Source organism: Rhododendron vialii, chromosome 5a (assembly GCF_030253575.1).
Source record: "Rhododendron vialii isolate Sample 1 chromosome 5a, ASM3025357v1".
Lineage (NCBI taxonomy): Eukaryota > Viridiplantae > Streptophyta > Magnoliopsida > Ericales > Ericaceae > Rhododendron > Rhododendron vialii.
Window position 1 is genome coordinate 2050153 of NC_080561.1, and position 17622 is coordinate 2067774.

The 17622-nt window shown below is 38.2% G+C and overlaps 2 protein-coding genes across 2 annotated transcripts; both read left to right on the forward strand.

Annotated features, from left to right (window-relative positions):
* Positions 1 to 1022: 1022 nt before the first annotated feature.
* Positions 1023 to 5755, forward strand: LOC131326849 (uncharacterized). The gene is made up of 4 exons (XM_058359738.1): positions 1023 to 1239; positions 2995 to 3128; positions 3252 to 3792; positions 5751 to 5755. The coding sequence occupies exons 1-4, from the start codon at positions 1023 to 1025 to the stop codon at positions 5753 to 5755; spliced, it is 897 nt and encodes a 298-aa protein (XP_058215721.1).
* A 9149-nt stretch (positions 5756 to 14904) lies between these two features.
* On the forward strand, positions 14905 to 16215 carry LOC131326850 (uncharacterized). Its single transcript, XM_058359739.1, has 3 exons — positions 14905 to 14974; positions 15059 to 15490; positions 15590 to 16215. Exons 1-3 carry the CDS (start codon positions 14905 to 14907, stop codon positions 16213 to 16215), a joined length of 1128 nt encoding a protein of 375 aa, XP_058215722.1.
* Positions 16216 to 17622: the final 1407 nt, after the last annotated feature.

Genomic DNA, 17622 nt, shown 5'->3' on the forward strand with positions numbered 1-17622 from the left:
GCCTTGTGTTAGAGAAAAAAATAGATCGATTTGCATAGCTAATGTTATTTGTTCCTTTTTTGGAAGATGCAAAGACAATATTTACACAAATAACTTTATCTGTTACCTTATTTTAGAAAAATAAAAGAATAAATTGACAGAGTTAACATCATCTAGCATTTTTTTAGAAGATATAGATGATTGATAAATACATATAAGAATATCAGTGTGCTTTGGGTATCACACATATAATGGTGTGTGTATCTTTGTGTTATTACGATGACAAAGTAGCGCATTTAATATTATTTGTTTAATTTGTCTTACCTTTTTTTTCTTTTGCATTTTTCTTATTAGAAAGGTACACATATTTGATTTATAGATATGACAATTTCCATTATCTTTTTGGAACACAACAAATGTAAGAGAAAAAAAAGAGTTACTGGAGATATTTTTCTCCCAAAGTAGACCTTGGAAAGGAAACTCAAATGAGGAGAGAGAGTCAACTACCGAGAACAAATAATCATCTCTTTTCCCATCTCTATGTGAGTAGGTTTTTGTAGAAATGTAGTGAGTCATCACTGACCCATCTTCCCCATCTCTATACTCAAACTCACCTCTGTCAAGTACATTGGTAAATGGTAATTGTGTCCCACCACTATCACATTTTCTTCCCGAGCAAAATGCCATCTCTGGTGACAAAAATAAAGGAAGAACATTGAATTCAAGTAAAACAAATGAAAGCTGTAAAGTACCACTGATTCTAGTCATATTCTATATCCCAAAACCCACCACCACACTTTCGTTGGCGCCGGTGGTTGCAAATTCATTCCCATCTCCGATCCACACCCCATACCCGCCCCTGCCACGAGCCCCTCCGAGTCCCCATCTCCGGCGCCTAGCATCCCCTCGGCGCCCGTGCCACCCAAAAAAAAAATTCAGTCAACTAATGGATCAACTTAACTCGGCAATTGCTAAGAGCCACCACCGCCGATCACCATACTTTCCGGGCGAGTTTCTACTCCACGCCTGCTACACCCACGGACATGGCGCTGGAAAATTACCGGCGTCGATTGCCAGAGGTTGTTGCTAGAGATGGCGTGAAGAAAATCACAGAGTTCTCAATCGTCGGAGGTTGTAGGCGATCACGAGAGAGAAGTGACATTTGGGGGTTTGACGGAACGGTTTTGGGATTTGCCCTCTCCGCATTTGTTTTAGAATGGGGGTATTATTGGAAGGCGGGGGAAAATGTCCTGGAGCCTGGTTGAAATTTTTTGATGTCCTAATTACATCATTAAATCCTATAGTATGTCCTTCTGGCCAAAGCTCTCTTTTTCAAGAGCCCCTGCAAAAAATCAGCTCAATCCAATACTTATAGGTGCTCAATTCAATCATTTAACTTTTCATTCGAATTTCAGGATAATGAAAAGTTAGATGATTGAATCAAGCACTTATAGGTATCGGATTGAGCTGATTTTTCGTGGAGGCCCTTGAAAAAATATTTTACATTTAATGAACGGCTCGGATTATTTGTGTGGGACCCGTAATGGGCCCCACAAAAAATCTATGCACAAAATCTGTGCACTTTTGCTGTGTATGTAGCATTTCTGGTTTCATTGGGCAGGATTATTTGCCAGAAAGTCTACACACATACACTTTGTGCACAGATTGTACACAGATTTTATTGTGGGGCCCACCACGGGTCCCACACGAATCATCCGAGCCGTTCATTAAATGTAAAACACTTTTTCAAGGGACCCCATAAAAAATAAGCTCAATCTAATACTTATAAATGCTCGATCCAACCACATAACTTTTCATTAACCGGAAATCTGAATGAAAAGTTAGATGGTTGGATGAAGCACCTATAGGTATTGGATTGAGCCTATTTTTTACAGGGACCTTTGAAAAACTGTTTTACATTTAATGAACGGCTCCGATGATTTGTGTGGGATCCATGGTGGGCCCCATAAAAAAATTTGTGCACAATCTGTGCACAGACTGCTGTGTGTGTAGCAGCTCTCATTATTTGCAACCACAAATTTCCTGAACGTAGCCTATTTTTCATATGCAACTGAAATGTTTACCATATTATAAACAGGCTAGGAAATTTGTGGTTGCAAATAGTTGGCACCGTTCCATTTTCCCAAGAAATTTTTGTTTTGGTTAAAAATGTGTGGTCTAAGATCATTTTTTTACAATTCCATCAAATTCTTAGATCAACCGAGAGTAATTTTTTAATAGTCCGGTAGTATCTCTATGTAATACTTTGGACAATTTTATAATTACACATTTTTGTGGAATTCATACACTCAGTGATGGATCCCACAAAAATGTATGATTGTAAAGTGATTCGATGTACTACGTGGCAGTACTTCCGGAACTATTGAATAATTTCACATCAAACAAACTCACACTTCTTCATTTGTTTGTTTGTTTGTTTTTCCATCTAAAACTCATCTATATAATAAAGGTACTATTTTTAAATCTCTTAAATTTCCACCCTTCATTCTTCAATATCATTTTTTCGTGTTATATATATGTTGTTACCATAACTATTCAATTTGTTTAGCTTCCAAACAGCAAAGGAAAGATATAAGAGGAAACTTCTGCCTTTAATTGACTCTTTGAATTCAAATTTAAACCCAAATTGATTTCCAAAAACTTTCCTCTTAGGTGTTTTCAACAGATTTGATTTCCTATTATTCAGTTGTGTGTGTACGCGGATTTAATGGTCTCTCTTCGTAGTAATTTGTCAAATGGAAAATTGGAGAATGAGAAAACTAGTGATTCTCAAATAGTTTTTTTTTTTTGAGAATTAGACAAATGCATTAGAAATTTTAATTAAAAACAATTCACGTATGATAAAACAATAAACCATATGAGAAAGTAAAAAATTATTTTAACAGATAAATATTTCTTTTGAGAAGTTATTAACGAGAGCATAAATTATATTTGAGAAATGGAAATATATTGCTCATTTTGGAAGTTTTCAACAAGAATCATGTTTTGATGCAGTAGAGAAAAAATTGCGGAGGAGGGTTATCGACGATCCCAGCTGTCCGGGTTGTGGTTCTAACCAAGAATCTGTTGTCCATATTCTTTGTAATTGCCCTTTAGCTGTTCAAACGTGGCGTTTGTCGCCTATGCACGTAAGTTTGGGGGCAGTACAAATTGCTTCTTTTTGGGGCTCTATGGAACTGTGGTGGTAGGATTAAAGCAATAAGGAATGGCGTATGTCGGTTGCTGTGGTCCTTATGTGGTATATTTGGAAGTGTCGAAATGGGGCTCTGTTTGACCATAAGCTAGCTCTTCCTGGGGTGGTGTGCAAGTGGGCAATGGAATATTTGCAAGAGTTTTTGTCTGCAAACTCTTTGAACCCTCTAAATATTGTTTCATCTGGGGAGGGTGCTGCAAATTCGTGGATTAGGCCTTCAGATGGGATCTTTAAGATTAAGGTGGACGGTTCATGGAAGGAAGACATGGGGAAAGGAGGCTATGGTATTGTGGTTAGAGATTATAGAGGTCTTTTTGTTGCTGCTTCTATGGGTTTTTCACAGTGGTGTGCAAGTTCATCAATTGCTGAAGCTTTGGCAATTCGACAAGGTGTTCATCTTGGCTTCCAACTTGGTTTGGGGTCTATTTTCGTGGAACGTGATGCTCAATTGCTGGTGAAGATGCTCAATGGCCAGGTTACAACCAATCAAGAGGTGGAAATGATCATTCATGATATTCAAGCCTTAAGCAAAAATTTCCAGTGCTGCGGCTTTTCTTTCGTTCGTAGGACTGGTAATTCGGTTGCTCATGTGTTGGCAAGTAAGGGTTTGAGTGGTTTGGGGTATAGTCTTTGGACTGAATCCCAACCGTTGTGGTTACTTGGTCCCCTTTCGAGGGACGGGTCTCCCGTTTGGTGTATCGTTCCTGATGTATAAATAACAACAGTTATCACTGTGACAAAAAAAAAAAAAAATTACTCAGATTCTTGAAATTTCTTATTTTAGTATGCAAAATAATCTCCTATTAATTAACGTAGTACAGATCAAAAAAATTAACGCATCGTATTTCCATTTTTAATTCTTGTATTTGAATTTTGAACTACTTTGGAAAATTCGCAAGCAGAATTTTAGGAAGGAGCATAGTAGAATGCAATAGTGTTTATCAATATATATACAGTATAAGTATGTATTGATTTTTTTTTTTTTGGTAAGCTACAAGTATGTATTGATTACATTTGATTTATTTATGTTCTGTCTTCTTTGATTTTGTTCGATTTGTTTTGGTTATGCTTTGATCGAGGGGTTTGTTTTTGTCGCTTTATATCAATCTTCACAAATAGGTACGTATCGCTGGTGGCCGATAGATGGCTTTCTATCTGAGTGTTTTTACGACGCGTTTCACTTATAGCAAGTTCGAATAAAGAGGCCGAAAATGGCTTTGGTTTTAGTTCTAATATGGTGTGCTTTTTCGCAAGTTTTATAAGGCCCAATTAATGCTTTAATGCTACATCTTTACTGGAAAAGTATGTGGCTGTTTTTAAAAGTATGTAGCTCTTGAGAAGCACCATGATAAGTTAATTTTTTAGTGTTTTGGTAATGTGTTGTGGTTTGTTAATTTTGCTACGACAGAATAATTGAAAAAAACAAATAGAATAGGCTGTCATTATGACATTTTTTTTCATTTTTGATTGGAGTAGGCAATGTCTTTGTGGTTTGAGTAGGGAACTCAACCGGGACGACGGGGACGTTGGGTATTGTGTTTTGCTTACACACCCATGGGTTGTCCGAGTGGGGCAAATGACTGACTTTGAGAGTACTCTATTTGGTTAGGAATTCGATTTTCCACCAGGTGAGTACCTTGATAGTAAGTGGAGGACCGTGACCGGTGTGGCCGAACTAGTTTCCCCTGAGGTTTAATTGGATTGTGCAGTTGGGTCTAATTGTAGCTTGACCGTAGGGATGTTCCTCGGTTATAAAAAAGAAGTAGTAAATTTGCTTCATTTTGCTATTTTCACTCATCTTCTTTGTGTATTATATCTTTTTGGTTTTTTGGTTTTTTTTTTGGGTGGTGTTGAACTAAGCGAAACTGTAGGAAAAGTTAGAGTCACTCACACAACAATCCAAACACAATTCACACAACCTCTTACATATATGTAGGGTCCACACATAGTAGTGTGTGTATAGCTCACACGTATGTAAGAAGTTGTGTAAGTTGTTGTGTTTGAATTGATTTGTGAGTATCATTTTTGTAAAATTGATAGGGAGAGACTACAATTTGCTCTGATCAGATGAGGTCTTGGGCTTAGCTTTGGTCTTCATTTTAAGATGCCAAAATAAAACCCGTGGTTGAAAATCCTTCGTTTTGCTGATTAAAATCCTATGTTGAAAATTAAATGTCTATTTGCTATGAGAAGATCTTCAAGGAAGGAAATTGATATCCGTGCCCAAACATATGAGCTACTGTAATGGTATTAGTTTCAACTCTATTTTTTGTATACATCTTCCTTCTAACTTTTTTTGGTTTTGAGATTTGTGATTAACTAATTTCGTGGCACTGTATGATGAGCCAAAAATAAAAGGGATTGTGGCAAAGGGTCAACCAACTGTTTTAGTTTTGGCATATCAAATTAGATTTCATTATGTGAACCTTATTTCAAAATGCAATGTTTTGGCTGAGGTTAGTGTGGTTGGAGAAAGCAAATCATTATGCAGTGGTTTACTTGGCTTAGGTTGTGACCGTACTTTATCCTAAAATTTTGTTTTTATTGGTTGTTGTAGATTGATGTATTTTCCTAAATTTGCTTACATGATTAGATGGATCCTATTTTTTTTTTTTTTTTTGGCACAATGATAACAGATGTCATTAATAAGTCAAAACAATATACCAATCGGGAGACCCGTTCCTAGAAAGGGGACCAAGTAACCTCAACGGTGGGGCTTCCATCCATAGACTATACCCCGAACCACCCTAACCCTTGCCTGCCAACATATGAGCAACATTATTACCAATCCTACGAACAAAAGAAAAGCTGCAACATTGAAAATTTCTACTCAAAACTTGAATGTCATGAAAGATATCTTCTACCTCTTGATTGGTCGCAACTTGGCCATTAAGCACCTTCACTAATAGTTGAGCATCACTTTCCAATAGAACAGATCCCAAACCGAGTTGTAAGCCCAGCAGAACACCTTGTCGAATTGCTAGAGCTTCAGCAACAGATGAATTAGCACACCACTGCAAAACTCCCATAGACGTAGCTGCAAAAAAGCCTCTGGAATCCTTAACCCCAATACCATAGCCTCCTTTCGGAATAGTTGTTGGGTTGGTGACTCAGGAGAGAAAGAGTAATTCGATTTAGTTGTGCTCAAAATGTGAGTTTGATTTTTGGCATGCGAAAGTTAAGGATTAGTAAATATTTTTTCTTTATTTGCTCAATAAAGTTAACTAGATTAATGAATATGCTTGCTATTTTTTTCGTAGTTGGAACTTGAAATCATTGGACAGAGGTTGAGATATTGCATGTGAGTTCACTATTGAGTAGGACTGTACTGCATCAGAAGAACAACCTCTTCTCGAGATTTGTCAAGATTTATCCTTTCTATTTTTCGCGTCCTTTTCCAATTGAAAAATGAATTCAGAATTCACTCTTTTTCTTTCGTTGTTACATAATGAATTGAAATACTTCATACCTAAGTGTCGTTTCTTCTTGATTTGGGGATCCCAAACAGATAAGCGGTCTGTTACTCCTTCTCCTTCATTTAACGCAAATGGCTCTTCTTATTGTTCTTCAAAATCTCTAATTGTCTTCCTCTTCTTGTTGTTGTTCTTCATCTTCTTCGTACGTGTTGTTCTTGAGAGAGAGAGAGAGAGAGTCGTCTTTGCCTAATCGACCCTGATCGTCTTGAGTTTTTGAGTGTAGTTGATTGTGGAAATTGTTTTGATGAGTGATGAGTTATGTCACTGGCAATTGTTTTAATAAAAAATTGGTGGTAGATCCACTATAGTATGTTTATAATCCACTAAGTCTACTTCTAAATTTTATAACCCCTCTAGTCCACTAATTAGGTTTTGGTGAGGTCTTAAAGTCCAATTCACTTATAAGGGGAATTAGATCAGGACTAAAATACCCTTCAGTTAGGGTTTCAGTCATTCTCTCTCTCTCTCTCTCTCATACTCGTCCGTCTCTCTCTCTCTTTCTCTCTCTCTCTCTCTCTCTCTCTCTCTCTCTCTCTCTCTCTCTCTCTCTCATACACACACACACATACCCCCCCGCGCCAATCCTTCCTCCCACCGCCGATCGTCCCTCCTTCCACTGCCGATCATCCCTCTCTCGCCGTCACCATGACGCCATCGTCGATCCCTCGCCGGTTAGCATAGCCACGCCTTGTGCAACGATGCTGACGCCTTGCGACAAGGCAGTGGATGTCGCCTACTACCACGACTACAACGCTCCACACCGTTTATGCTCTTCTGTGAAGAAGGCGACGAGGGCGAAGGGCGAAAAGTTATGAGAGATCTTTTTTTTTTAGAGTTTAGAAGGACAAACTTTTATATATAACGTTATATGTACAAAAAAAACATATGACTGAGTGGTACTTTTGACAACAGATTATATGTGAATGTTATTGGTATGTAACTGAGTCTAAAAGTTGATAAATGATCATATATGTTAGCTATGTTGGCATGATTTCATCTCGATCGCGACTGCTTTGTTGATTTGATCTTGATCTTATAACATTATATGTTGGATTATCATATATGTTATGTTTATAAAAATAACGTTATCTGTTTTGTTCAATTTTTTTGGAGTTTCACAGCACAGAAATCACATATAACGCTATATTTTTACTTTATTGAAATGGTTCGCGCAGCGGCATTATTGATTTGTTTATGATAACCATATATATTTATAACAGAGTCCTGTTCTTCATAGATAACGTTATATGAGCTTCTGTCCCTTGTAACGTTATATATGAGCTTCTGTCATGAGACATATATGGATATATATGAGTTTTTGAAATCTTTTTTTATTATAATACAAGAACATATAACATTACACGTTTACATCTGAACGTACATATATTAACATATAATGGTATATGTTCTATTTTTTTTTTTGGAGTTTCGCTGTACAAAAACTCCCATATAACATTATATTTTTACTTTATTGAATTGGTCGGCGCAGCGGCCTCAATGACTTACTTCTAATAACAATATATGTGTATTTAATATGTTATATTATGTGTATTAAACCATATTTGTTAACATTGCTTACAATTTAGATTACCTAATGTTGTATGTTTATTTGTTAAGTCAAAACATATACATGACTTGATGTATTTAATCCATTTTTTTTACTATTTGAAATCGATATTTGATTAGTGGTTCGGTTGAACATATAACGTTATCAAAAGCAAGTCAGTGAGGCCGTTGCGCGGACCAGTTTAATAAAGTATAACATATAACATTATATGTGAATTTCTATGTAGTGAAACTTAAAAAAAATAAAGAACATATACCATTAATTGGATATTATAGCATGTTAATCTTATATGTTTACAATGCAAAAACAAACAAATAACCTTATATGTATTACTTTGTCACATAAATAAATACACAAAAAAAGAGGTCTCATAACCTTATAACATTATACATGAGATCTTGTCCTTTCTAACTCCAAAAATAAAAAAAAATAAAAAGATCTCGTAACTTCTTTTCCTTTGTCGCTATCGCCTTCTTCACAATCGAAAAAATAAAAAAATCAAAAAAGAGATCTCGTAGCTTCCTTCCCTTCGTCTCCATCGCCTTCTTCACAGTTGACTTCACAGGTAACTTAATACTCTTTACCTTTTGAACAACTACACAAATAATAACAATTCAAATAATATCATGCCACTTTAACTGAAAAATATGGTTATCTGTGAAGAACTGAACTCTGTTATAAACATAAATGGTTATCAGAGCAAGTCAGTGAGGCCGGTACGAGGATCAATTCAATAAAGTAGAACATATAATGTTATATGTGAGTTTATGTGTTGTGAAACTCAAAAAATAAAAAATAATAAAAACATTATATGAGAGCTGTTGACTTGTGTACCTCCCAACAAAATAAAGAACACTAATCTATCTTTTGTTGATTTGTCATTTCTACATATATACGAAAAGAGTTATCTAGATGCAAACATATAACATAAATGTCTCATGATTTAAGCTGTCAAACGAAAACCTAAACGTTATATGATCACTTTTTAGGGGTTTACAAACCATAGAAAATCACATATAACCATATAACTATATGCTATTACAAAGAACAAAGAATCACATATAACCATACATTTACAACATATAACCAAAACCAAACAGTCGTATATAACCATCCTGTCACAACCATGAAACTCTAAACTAACCAAACAAAACAAAATTGAATACAGCCCAGAACAATATGTTGACTACATATAACCACTATGTCCTCATATTTTACACAAACAAAACTCTAAACTAACCAAACTTGCGTCCATGTGCCAGTTTACATTCGCAAACTATAACAAAATTCGAATGTAACCAACATTTGTATAACCGTAAATACAAGCAATCAAATCCGTAACTTATTTCAACCATACCTTAGTGGATCAAAGATTGATATAAGCACATATACTCACAATCAAAATCCTATCTTAACAAAACCAATACCTAACCGATCAGAGTTTGATATAACCATATCTACTTGCAATCAAAATCCTAACTTAGCCGAACCATTTATATAACCATATATACGATGAGAAACATAAACTGCTCAGAGCAAGGTCTGTGTACAAAACTCTTAATCACAGGGGCAAATAACTTAAGGATATAACCATATATACTCGCAATCAAAGTCCTAAATTAACTTAGCCAAACCATTCATATAACCATTTATACGAAGAGAAACATACCTAATGTATCGATTGCGATGTAGGATCTGATAGCAATGGAGAAACGAAGGCGAAGAACGGCGACTAGCACCACGGCGACGGCGTCCGACTGAAACGGGAGTGAATCAAAGGTGACTAGGGCGATGGAGACGAACGTTGATGAATAGGTGGGACTGTTGGTACCGTTGGTGAGCGAACACGACTGACGCTGATGACGAAGAAGGCTGAAGACAAAAAAGGGCCGACGACGATGAAGAAGGCTAATGACGATCTAGTGTTTGAGGTGGAGGAGCAAATCGCCTAGGGCTTCTCCCGAAGAGTCTCGTTTGTCGTTTTGAAATGGGGGGGGGGGGGGGGGGTTGAGGGGTTTTGTATTGGGATCAAATGGATCTTTTTGAAATGGAGGAAAAAACGGGGCAAAAAATTTTTTGAAAGCAAGGGTATATTAGACTGAGCGGGGTTATTATATCTTTACTAATAGGTTAATGGACTTAAGGAGTTTTAGAATTTAGAAGTGGACTTAGGGGGTTTGGAAAGTGCTATAGTGGGCTTATAAAAAATTCTCTCTTGTTTTAAATAGGGACAGGAAAATTTTCAAAAAAATTCCTGAAATTTTAATAACTTTTAAAAAAAGCATTGGAACTTTAACTAATGATAAAAAGACACCTAAATTTACTGTTTCGTTAACAATTATGCCCCCACCGTCCAATTCCGTCAACTTATAACGGATGTTGTTAACCTTACTTCTTCTTCTTCTTCTTCTTTTTTTACTTTTTACTCTCAACAATTACTTTTAACTTTTTAGTATTTTATTTTAGTAGTAAATAAATATGTAATAAAAATCTTTAAACATATGAAAGTCTATAAATTATTAAGTAGGATTTGCTGGTTCAATTTCAAGTTGATTTATGTTTTGAGAATTGAGTTTGAGAGTGGGAGGGCAAGAGAGCAAGGTTGAATCTTACTGATAGTTGAAATAATTCTTCAACTTTCTAAATGCTTCCAAATACCCATCTGCCAACCTCGGCTTCAATAGGGCGGCGGAGTCGTCTGTTGTGTAGCTCTTACCTATACATCTAGGGGCAACGAAATCTTTCAGGGAAACGGGATCCTTCCTAGTTGTTCTTGGCGTCGAAGTTCTTCATGGTATTCCGTTAACTTCTTTGCACCTTCAAACAATTCAAAAAAATCAACTTTCCTGCAGAAAGTTATTTCCCCCAGACATATATCGCACTTTACCACCACCGTGAGGCCACCGCCCTTGGGCAAAATCTGGAGGTGGGTTTTGTAATGGGATCAAATGGATCTTTTTGAAATGGAGGAAAAAACGGGGCAATTTTTTTTTTGAAAGTAAGGGTATATTAGACTGAGCAGGGTTATTATATCTTTACTAATAGGTTAGTGGACTTAAGGGGGTTTGGAAAGTGCTATAATGGGTTTATGAAAAATTCTCCCTTGTTTTAAATAGGGATGGGAAAATTTTCAAAAAAACTCCTGAAATTTTAATAACTTTTAAAAAAAGCATCTAAACTTTAACTAATGATAAAAAGACACCTAAATTTACTGTTTCGTTAACAATTATGCCCCCACCGTCCAATTCCGTCAACTTATAACAGATGTTGTTAACCTTACTTCTTCTTCTTCTTCTTTTTTTACTTTTTACTTTCAACAATTACTTTTAACTTTTTAGTATTTTATTTAGTAGTAAATAAATATGTAATAAAAGTCTTTTTTTCTTTTGAAGAAAACCCACCTCCAAATTTTGCCCATGGGAGGTGGCCTCACGGTGGTGGTAAAGTGCGATATATGTCCAGGGGAAATAACTTTCCGCAAGAAAGTTGATTTTTTTGAATTGTTTGAAGGTGCAAAGAAGTTACCGGAATACCATGAAGAACTTCGACGGCAAGAACGACTGGGAAAGATCCCGTTGCCCTGAAAGATTTCGTTGCCCCTAGATGTATAGGTAAGAGCTACACAACAATGACTCCGCCGCCCTATTGAAGCCGAGGTTGGTAGATGGGTATTTGGAAGCATTTAGAAAGTTGAAGAATTATTTCAACAATCAGTAAGATTCAAACTTGATCTCTTGCTCTCCCACTCTCAAACTCAATTCTCAAAACATGAATCAACTTGAAATTGAACTAGCAAATCCTACTGAATAATTTATAGACTTTCGTATGTTTCTAAAAATTCAAAGTAGGTGCAAATTCTCTCAATTAATGTTAGGTGGGAAAATACTTGTACAATAATTTCTACAAATGCACACATTATTTCTTTTTATAGTCATCCACCTCCTCAATGAATAGTTCAGATTATTTTCATCTAACAGCCCACGTTCTTTTTCTAGAATCCTCCAAAAAATATGTTTTATTTTCACATCTCTAGAATATTTCAGAACTTTGCACACAAGTTTCGCACATAATAGAGTTTTTTACATTCTTGTAGAACATTTCAGAAGAATAATGTACAATAATCCATTCTCATTTTTTATAAATGTTTTATCGAATAACATGGTCTTAAAATAAAAAGTTATAGATATTTTGATTAAGCATTTAGGAATGTCTAATTAAAATAGTATATTTTTAATAAACGATTAAAAGATTAAAATATTAAAAAATAATTTTAACTATTGAATTGCGACCTAGTGGGTTTTCTAAATAGAATAGATAATGTTGACCATATTTTCAATTATTGACAAAATTCCTTAATATGCAAATAAGAGCAAGTATATCAAAAGAGGTAAAATACATTTTTAGCTATTTTACCTAAGCAAAACCCCCAAATGAGTATTGCACCAGATTAGGTAAAGGCCTAAGTAACATATGCATGCATCCATCGATAGTGCATAGGTAAATATACATAAGCAATATTTGTAAAGACCCTTAAATTTTCTTATTTATTTTTAATGTTAATAAAAGAAAAGGGAAAGAGGTGAAAATGACATAAAAATTAGAGTTGAGGGTCAATGTGAGAGAAGGTGGAAAATCATGGGTTTTTGTGCGATTTGTGCATGTGTGTGACGTGTGTATACCAGGGGGAGTTTTCTTTTTTTGTTCCATTTTCAAAATCTCATCTCTCTCCCGACTCACTCTCTCCTCTCTCGGTCTCTCTCACTCTTTCACCCAAAAACTCACCCAATCACTCAAAACCCATATCAATCAACTCCCAAACCATCTTTAATTTGCATATTCGGGTTCGTATCCCGTTGGGCAAAGTTTGGTTCGGAGTATTTTCGCTTGATTTGAATTCCGGAAGCTAGGGCTTGCACAATCTTTTTGATTTCGGTTTGGATACTCGAGGTAGGGAATTCTACCTTTCCTTATATGTTATTTGGGTTCTCTTATGTCTTGTTTGAGTATTTCCATGCTTTGTTTGAGCTGATATTGATTGTTGTTTGGTCTGGATCAAAATCTGTTATCTGATGAAAAATCGTCAAATTCTGGATTCCTACCGGTAGGCCCGTCCGTTATACCGGTAGAACGCTGTTGTGTTGCTAGAAAAATTAGCTTCCTACCGGTAGAACTTTTCTCCTACCGGTAGCCTGTCTCAGATTTTTCCTCGTGCAAAAATGGTGGCCTTTCTGTTTTGCATTTGTACCGGTAGGACTTATTCCCTACCGGTAGGATTGTTAAATTTTTTCCCACCTACCGGTAGTATTTTTATCTCTACCGGTAGAACTCTTACCAGCTGAAACTTGCACCCACTGTTTACAATTCCTACCGGTAGCTCCATGTTCCCTACCGGTAGACCACCAGTGAAAAGCAAAACTTCTCCTGTACCGTTCCACTTTTCTTTTCCAAGCCTAAATGCCTTTCCAGGGGCTACAATGATTTGTTTACTATATATGATGATGGCTTGGGTAAATGCATGGTACCATGATCATTGAGACATCCAACTTGGTTTTGTCCGAAAATGTAAATTCTTTTGTTGAAATGTTAAGGATGAGCTTCGAATTGCGCAATGTTTTACGAACGATACACTTGAACTTGCAAATGACGCGCGAACATTCAGGGCCCATCGACGGGTGGGTGCCTGGCAGGGGATTTCAGGGTCCCATAATTAGCCTGGCAGGAGCTTATGCTCATAATAATTTTTCAAGGCCTAACCTTCAAGGTGGGTGCTTGGCAGGGGATATCGGGGTCCCAAAATTAGCCCGGCAGGAGCTTCGGCTCAGACACATAAATGACACGACATGTTGAGACACGATTTGAACGGATATGATTTATGGGTTGAATAAAAGAAAATTTGGAGATTTTGGAACACTTGTTCATGAAAGTTGTGCTTCCTCCGTTGTCTTGTGATCTTTTATCATTTGTTCATTCGTCTCGCTCATTTGCATATAGAGTTTGCGTAGACTTTTCTACTGGGCTAGTGTAGCTCAAGCCTTATATTATTTTCAGGTGCTAACCCGGAACCCTAGCTTGCATTGCTTGGCGTGCTTGGAGTGTGGTCATTATTTTTGAAAGCTAACCGAAGGAGTTACTTATTCATCGTTGTAAATTTATTTTGAAAGATGTATTCGTAACTTAAATTGTAATTCTTTTGATTTGGAATATTGTAACCCTTAATCCTCTTTCGACATTTGATACTTATGTTGATTTGGGGCCGTTGAGCCTATATTGTAATATTTTGGAAACTTTGTGAATTTGGAAGCTTAACTAAGGAAATGAGAACACAGTGATCTTTTGGGTACCGTACGGATATTTGTGAGTATTTTTATTATGTAAATCATTTATAATTATGTTTAAAATCGAGGACGTGACAACTTGGTATCAGAGCATAGGTTTAGAACACCTAGAGACCGTGGGGAGACGTTTTGTCTCATGGGTTCAAAATGTCGCGCCTTCTAACATAACTTGTGCATGCTTGTGTGACTAACATTCATGTGATTACGTGGCATTGCATTTTTCATTATCGTAGAGTGGTGTAGAGCTATTAACCCGTGTTGCGAAGTTGAGGGCTTCAACTCCATAGTTCTAATGTTGTGGTTAATAGTTTCTTTTGTATATCATGTAGTAAGATGCCTCCGAAGACGCGTGTCAGACGAGTTGGGGCTGGAACCCGGGGTGGTCGAGGCCGTGGTCGTGGCCGTGGGGTACCTCTTGAGGACGAGGTTAGTCAGCATGGGGAGAACCCAGGTGGGAATTTGGGGGCTGGGATCGGTCGAGGTGCAGGAGTACCTCAAGCTCAAAATCAGTTTGCTAGGGATCTCGTCGCAGCACTTACAGCTGCAAATCTTCTAAACCAAGCACCTAGAGAGAATGTCGAGGATCGAGCTATGGTGGCGATGCGGGAGTTTAGCCGTAGAAACCCTCCAGTGTTCGATGGGACTAGTAGCGACCCTTTGGTAGCGGACCATTGGCTAGCCCAAATCCGTAAACTTTTCAGAGCTCTTAATATCACAGAAGATAACATTAGGGTAGGTATCGTGGCGGTGCAACTAGTTGGGGAGGCCGGTGAATGGTGGGAATCCGTTCTTGAAAGCAGGAAAGACGCAAGGAGAGCGGCAAGGACCGCGGCTCAAGTAGATGAGCCAGACGTTGAGAATTTGACATGGGCTGAATTTGAGGCGTTATTTGAGGAGCAGTATTTTCCAGAAACTAGCCGTGAGCAATTGAGGGACCAATTCGAAAAGTTAGAGCAAGGAAGCATGACCGTGTCGGAGTACGCACAAAAATTCCAATCTTTATCTCGCTTTGCGCCAGAGTTGGTGGCGACGGAAGAGAGGAAATGTAGACGCTTTGAGAAAGGACTGCACAACACCGTAAGGAGGATGGTAATGGTACAACGCAAGACAAAATACGCCGAGGTAGTTGAGTGTGCGAGGAGCATTGAGATACCGAAAGAGGCGCAACGTAATAGAGGGGTTTGGGAACCACGACAACCAACCGTGAACACGAGTTCTTCATCGGGGAGCTTTGGAAGCCAAGGGAGGAAAAGGGCAAGGGAACCATCTCAGACACCGCAGGGTAGTTCGTCGAACTTTAGGCCGCCTTCTTCTTTGGGGGCTCGGGGTGTTCTGTCTAAGCCTTTGCCTGTGTGTTTTAAGTGTAATCAACCTGGACACGTTCGTGCTCAGTGTCCACGCCTCGGGGAAACTTGTTATATTTGTGGTAAAACGGATCATTTCGCAAGGAGTTGTCCTCAAGGGTCGGGAGCGCGCAGTGAGTCAGGTTCTGTGCAGCAGCCGGGAACGGGGCGTAATGTGGGCCAGCCGTTTAGGGGTACTCAGAGGCAGCAGCAGCCTTACTTTCGTCAGACTACGTCAGCTCAGAGTTCCGGGGTTGATAAGGGAGCGAGTTCTTCCGCGCCTACTCAGGGTTCTGGTTAGAGAGGGGGTTTTATGCAGGGTCAGGGTACCCAGGGGCGAGTTTTCAACATCACTTCTGCTATCCCACCTACCACTTCTCAGGCTCCGGAAACTTCTGTTGTGAGGGGTACTTTTCTTTTGTTCAACTCATTTGCTAAAGTACTCTTTGATTCTGGAGCATCGCATTCTTTCATTGATGCATCATTTGTGTGTACTTTGGAATTGGAATCGGAAACTATTAGTCCTCCTTTGTTTGTCGAAACACCTCTAGGGGGTAGAACACCTCTTGACCGTATTTGTCGAGATTGTGAGTTGGTTATCCGTGATTGTCGTTTCATGTTCGACTTCATCGTTTTAGGAATGTCGGGGTTTGATCTTATCTTGGGAATGGATTGGCTATCCAAATTTCATGCTACCATCGATTGTTTTAAGCGTCGAGTTCGTATTTGTCCACCCGAAGGTCCTTGTTTTGAATTCTTTGGGGAGCGTCGAGAACCATTGGAACCTTATTTATGTGGGCCTCGTGAGCTAGGGTCGGTTTATTCATTGTTGGCGAGTTTGACGTTAGATGAGGATGCCTTCATGCGTGGGGAGTTACCCTTAGTGGTTTGCGACTTTCCGGATGTATTCCCGGAAGAGTTACCTGGTTTACCTCCCGAGCGAGAGATTGAGTTCACCATTGATCTACTTCCCGGTACCGCTCCTATCTCCGTACCTCCATATCGTTTCGCACCCGCCGAATTGAGAGAGCTAAAGACTCAGTTACAAGAACTGGAGAACCTAGGATTCATTCGTCCAAGTACGTCTTCGTGGGGAGCACCGGCTCTTTTTGCGCAAAAGAATGATGGTTCACTCCGTTTGTGTATTGACTACCGTAAGCTAAACCGAGTCACCATTAAGAACAAGTATCCTATGCCTAGAATCGATGATTTGTTTGACCAACTACGGGGTGCCACTTGTTTTTCTAAAATCGACTTGAGGTCCGGTTATCACCAATTGAGGGTTCGTAGAGAAGATATCCCTAAGACTGCTTTCCGCACTCGCTATGGCCATTATGAGTTCGTTGTTATGCCTTTCGGACTAACGAACGCTCTAGCTACATTCATGGACTTGATGAATCGTATTTTCCGTGCTTATCTTGATCGCTTCGTCGTCGTCTTTGTGGATGATATTTTGATCTATTCGCCTACGGAGGAGGAACACCAAGCCCATCTCACCATCGTTCTTGAACTTTTGAGAGAGCACCAGCTATACGCTAAACTTAGTAAGTGTGAGTTTTGGTTATCCGAAGTTAAATTCTTAGGCCACGTGGTTTCGAAGGGTGGAGTGTCTGTTGATCCCGGAAAGATAGAGTCGATTATGAATTGGCAGCGACCAAAGAACGTATTCGAGATTCGAAGCTTCTTGGGTTTGGCTGGGTACTACCGC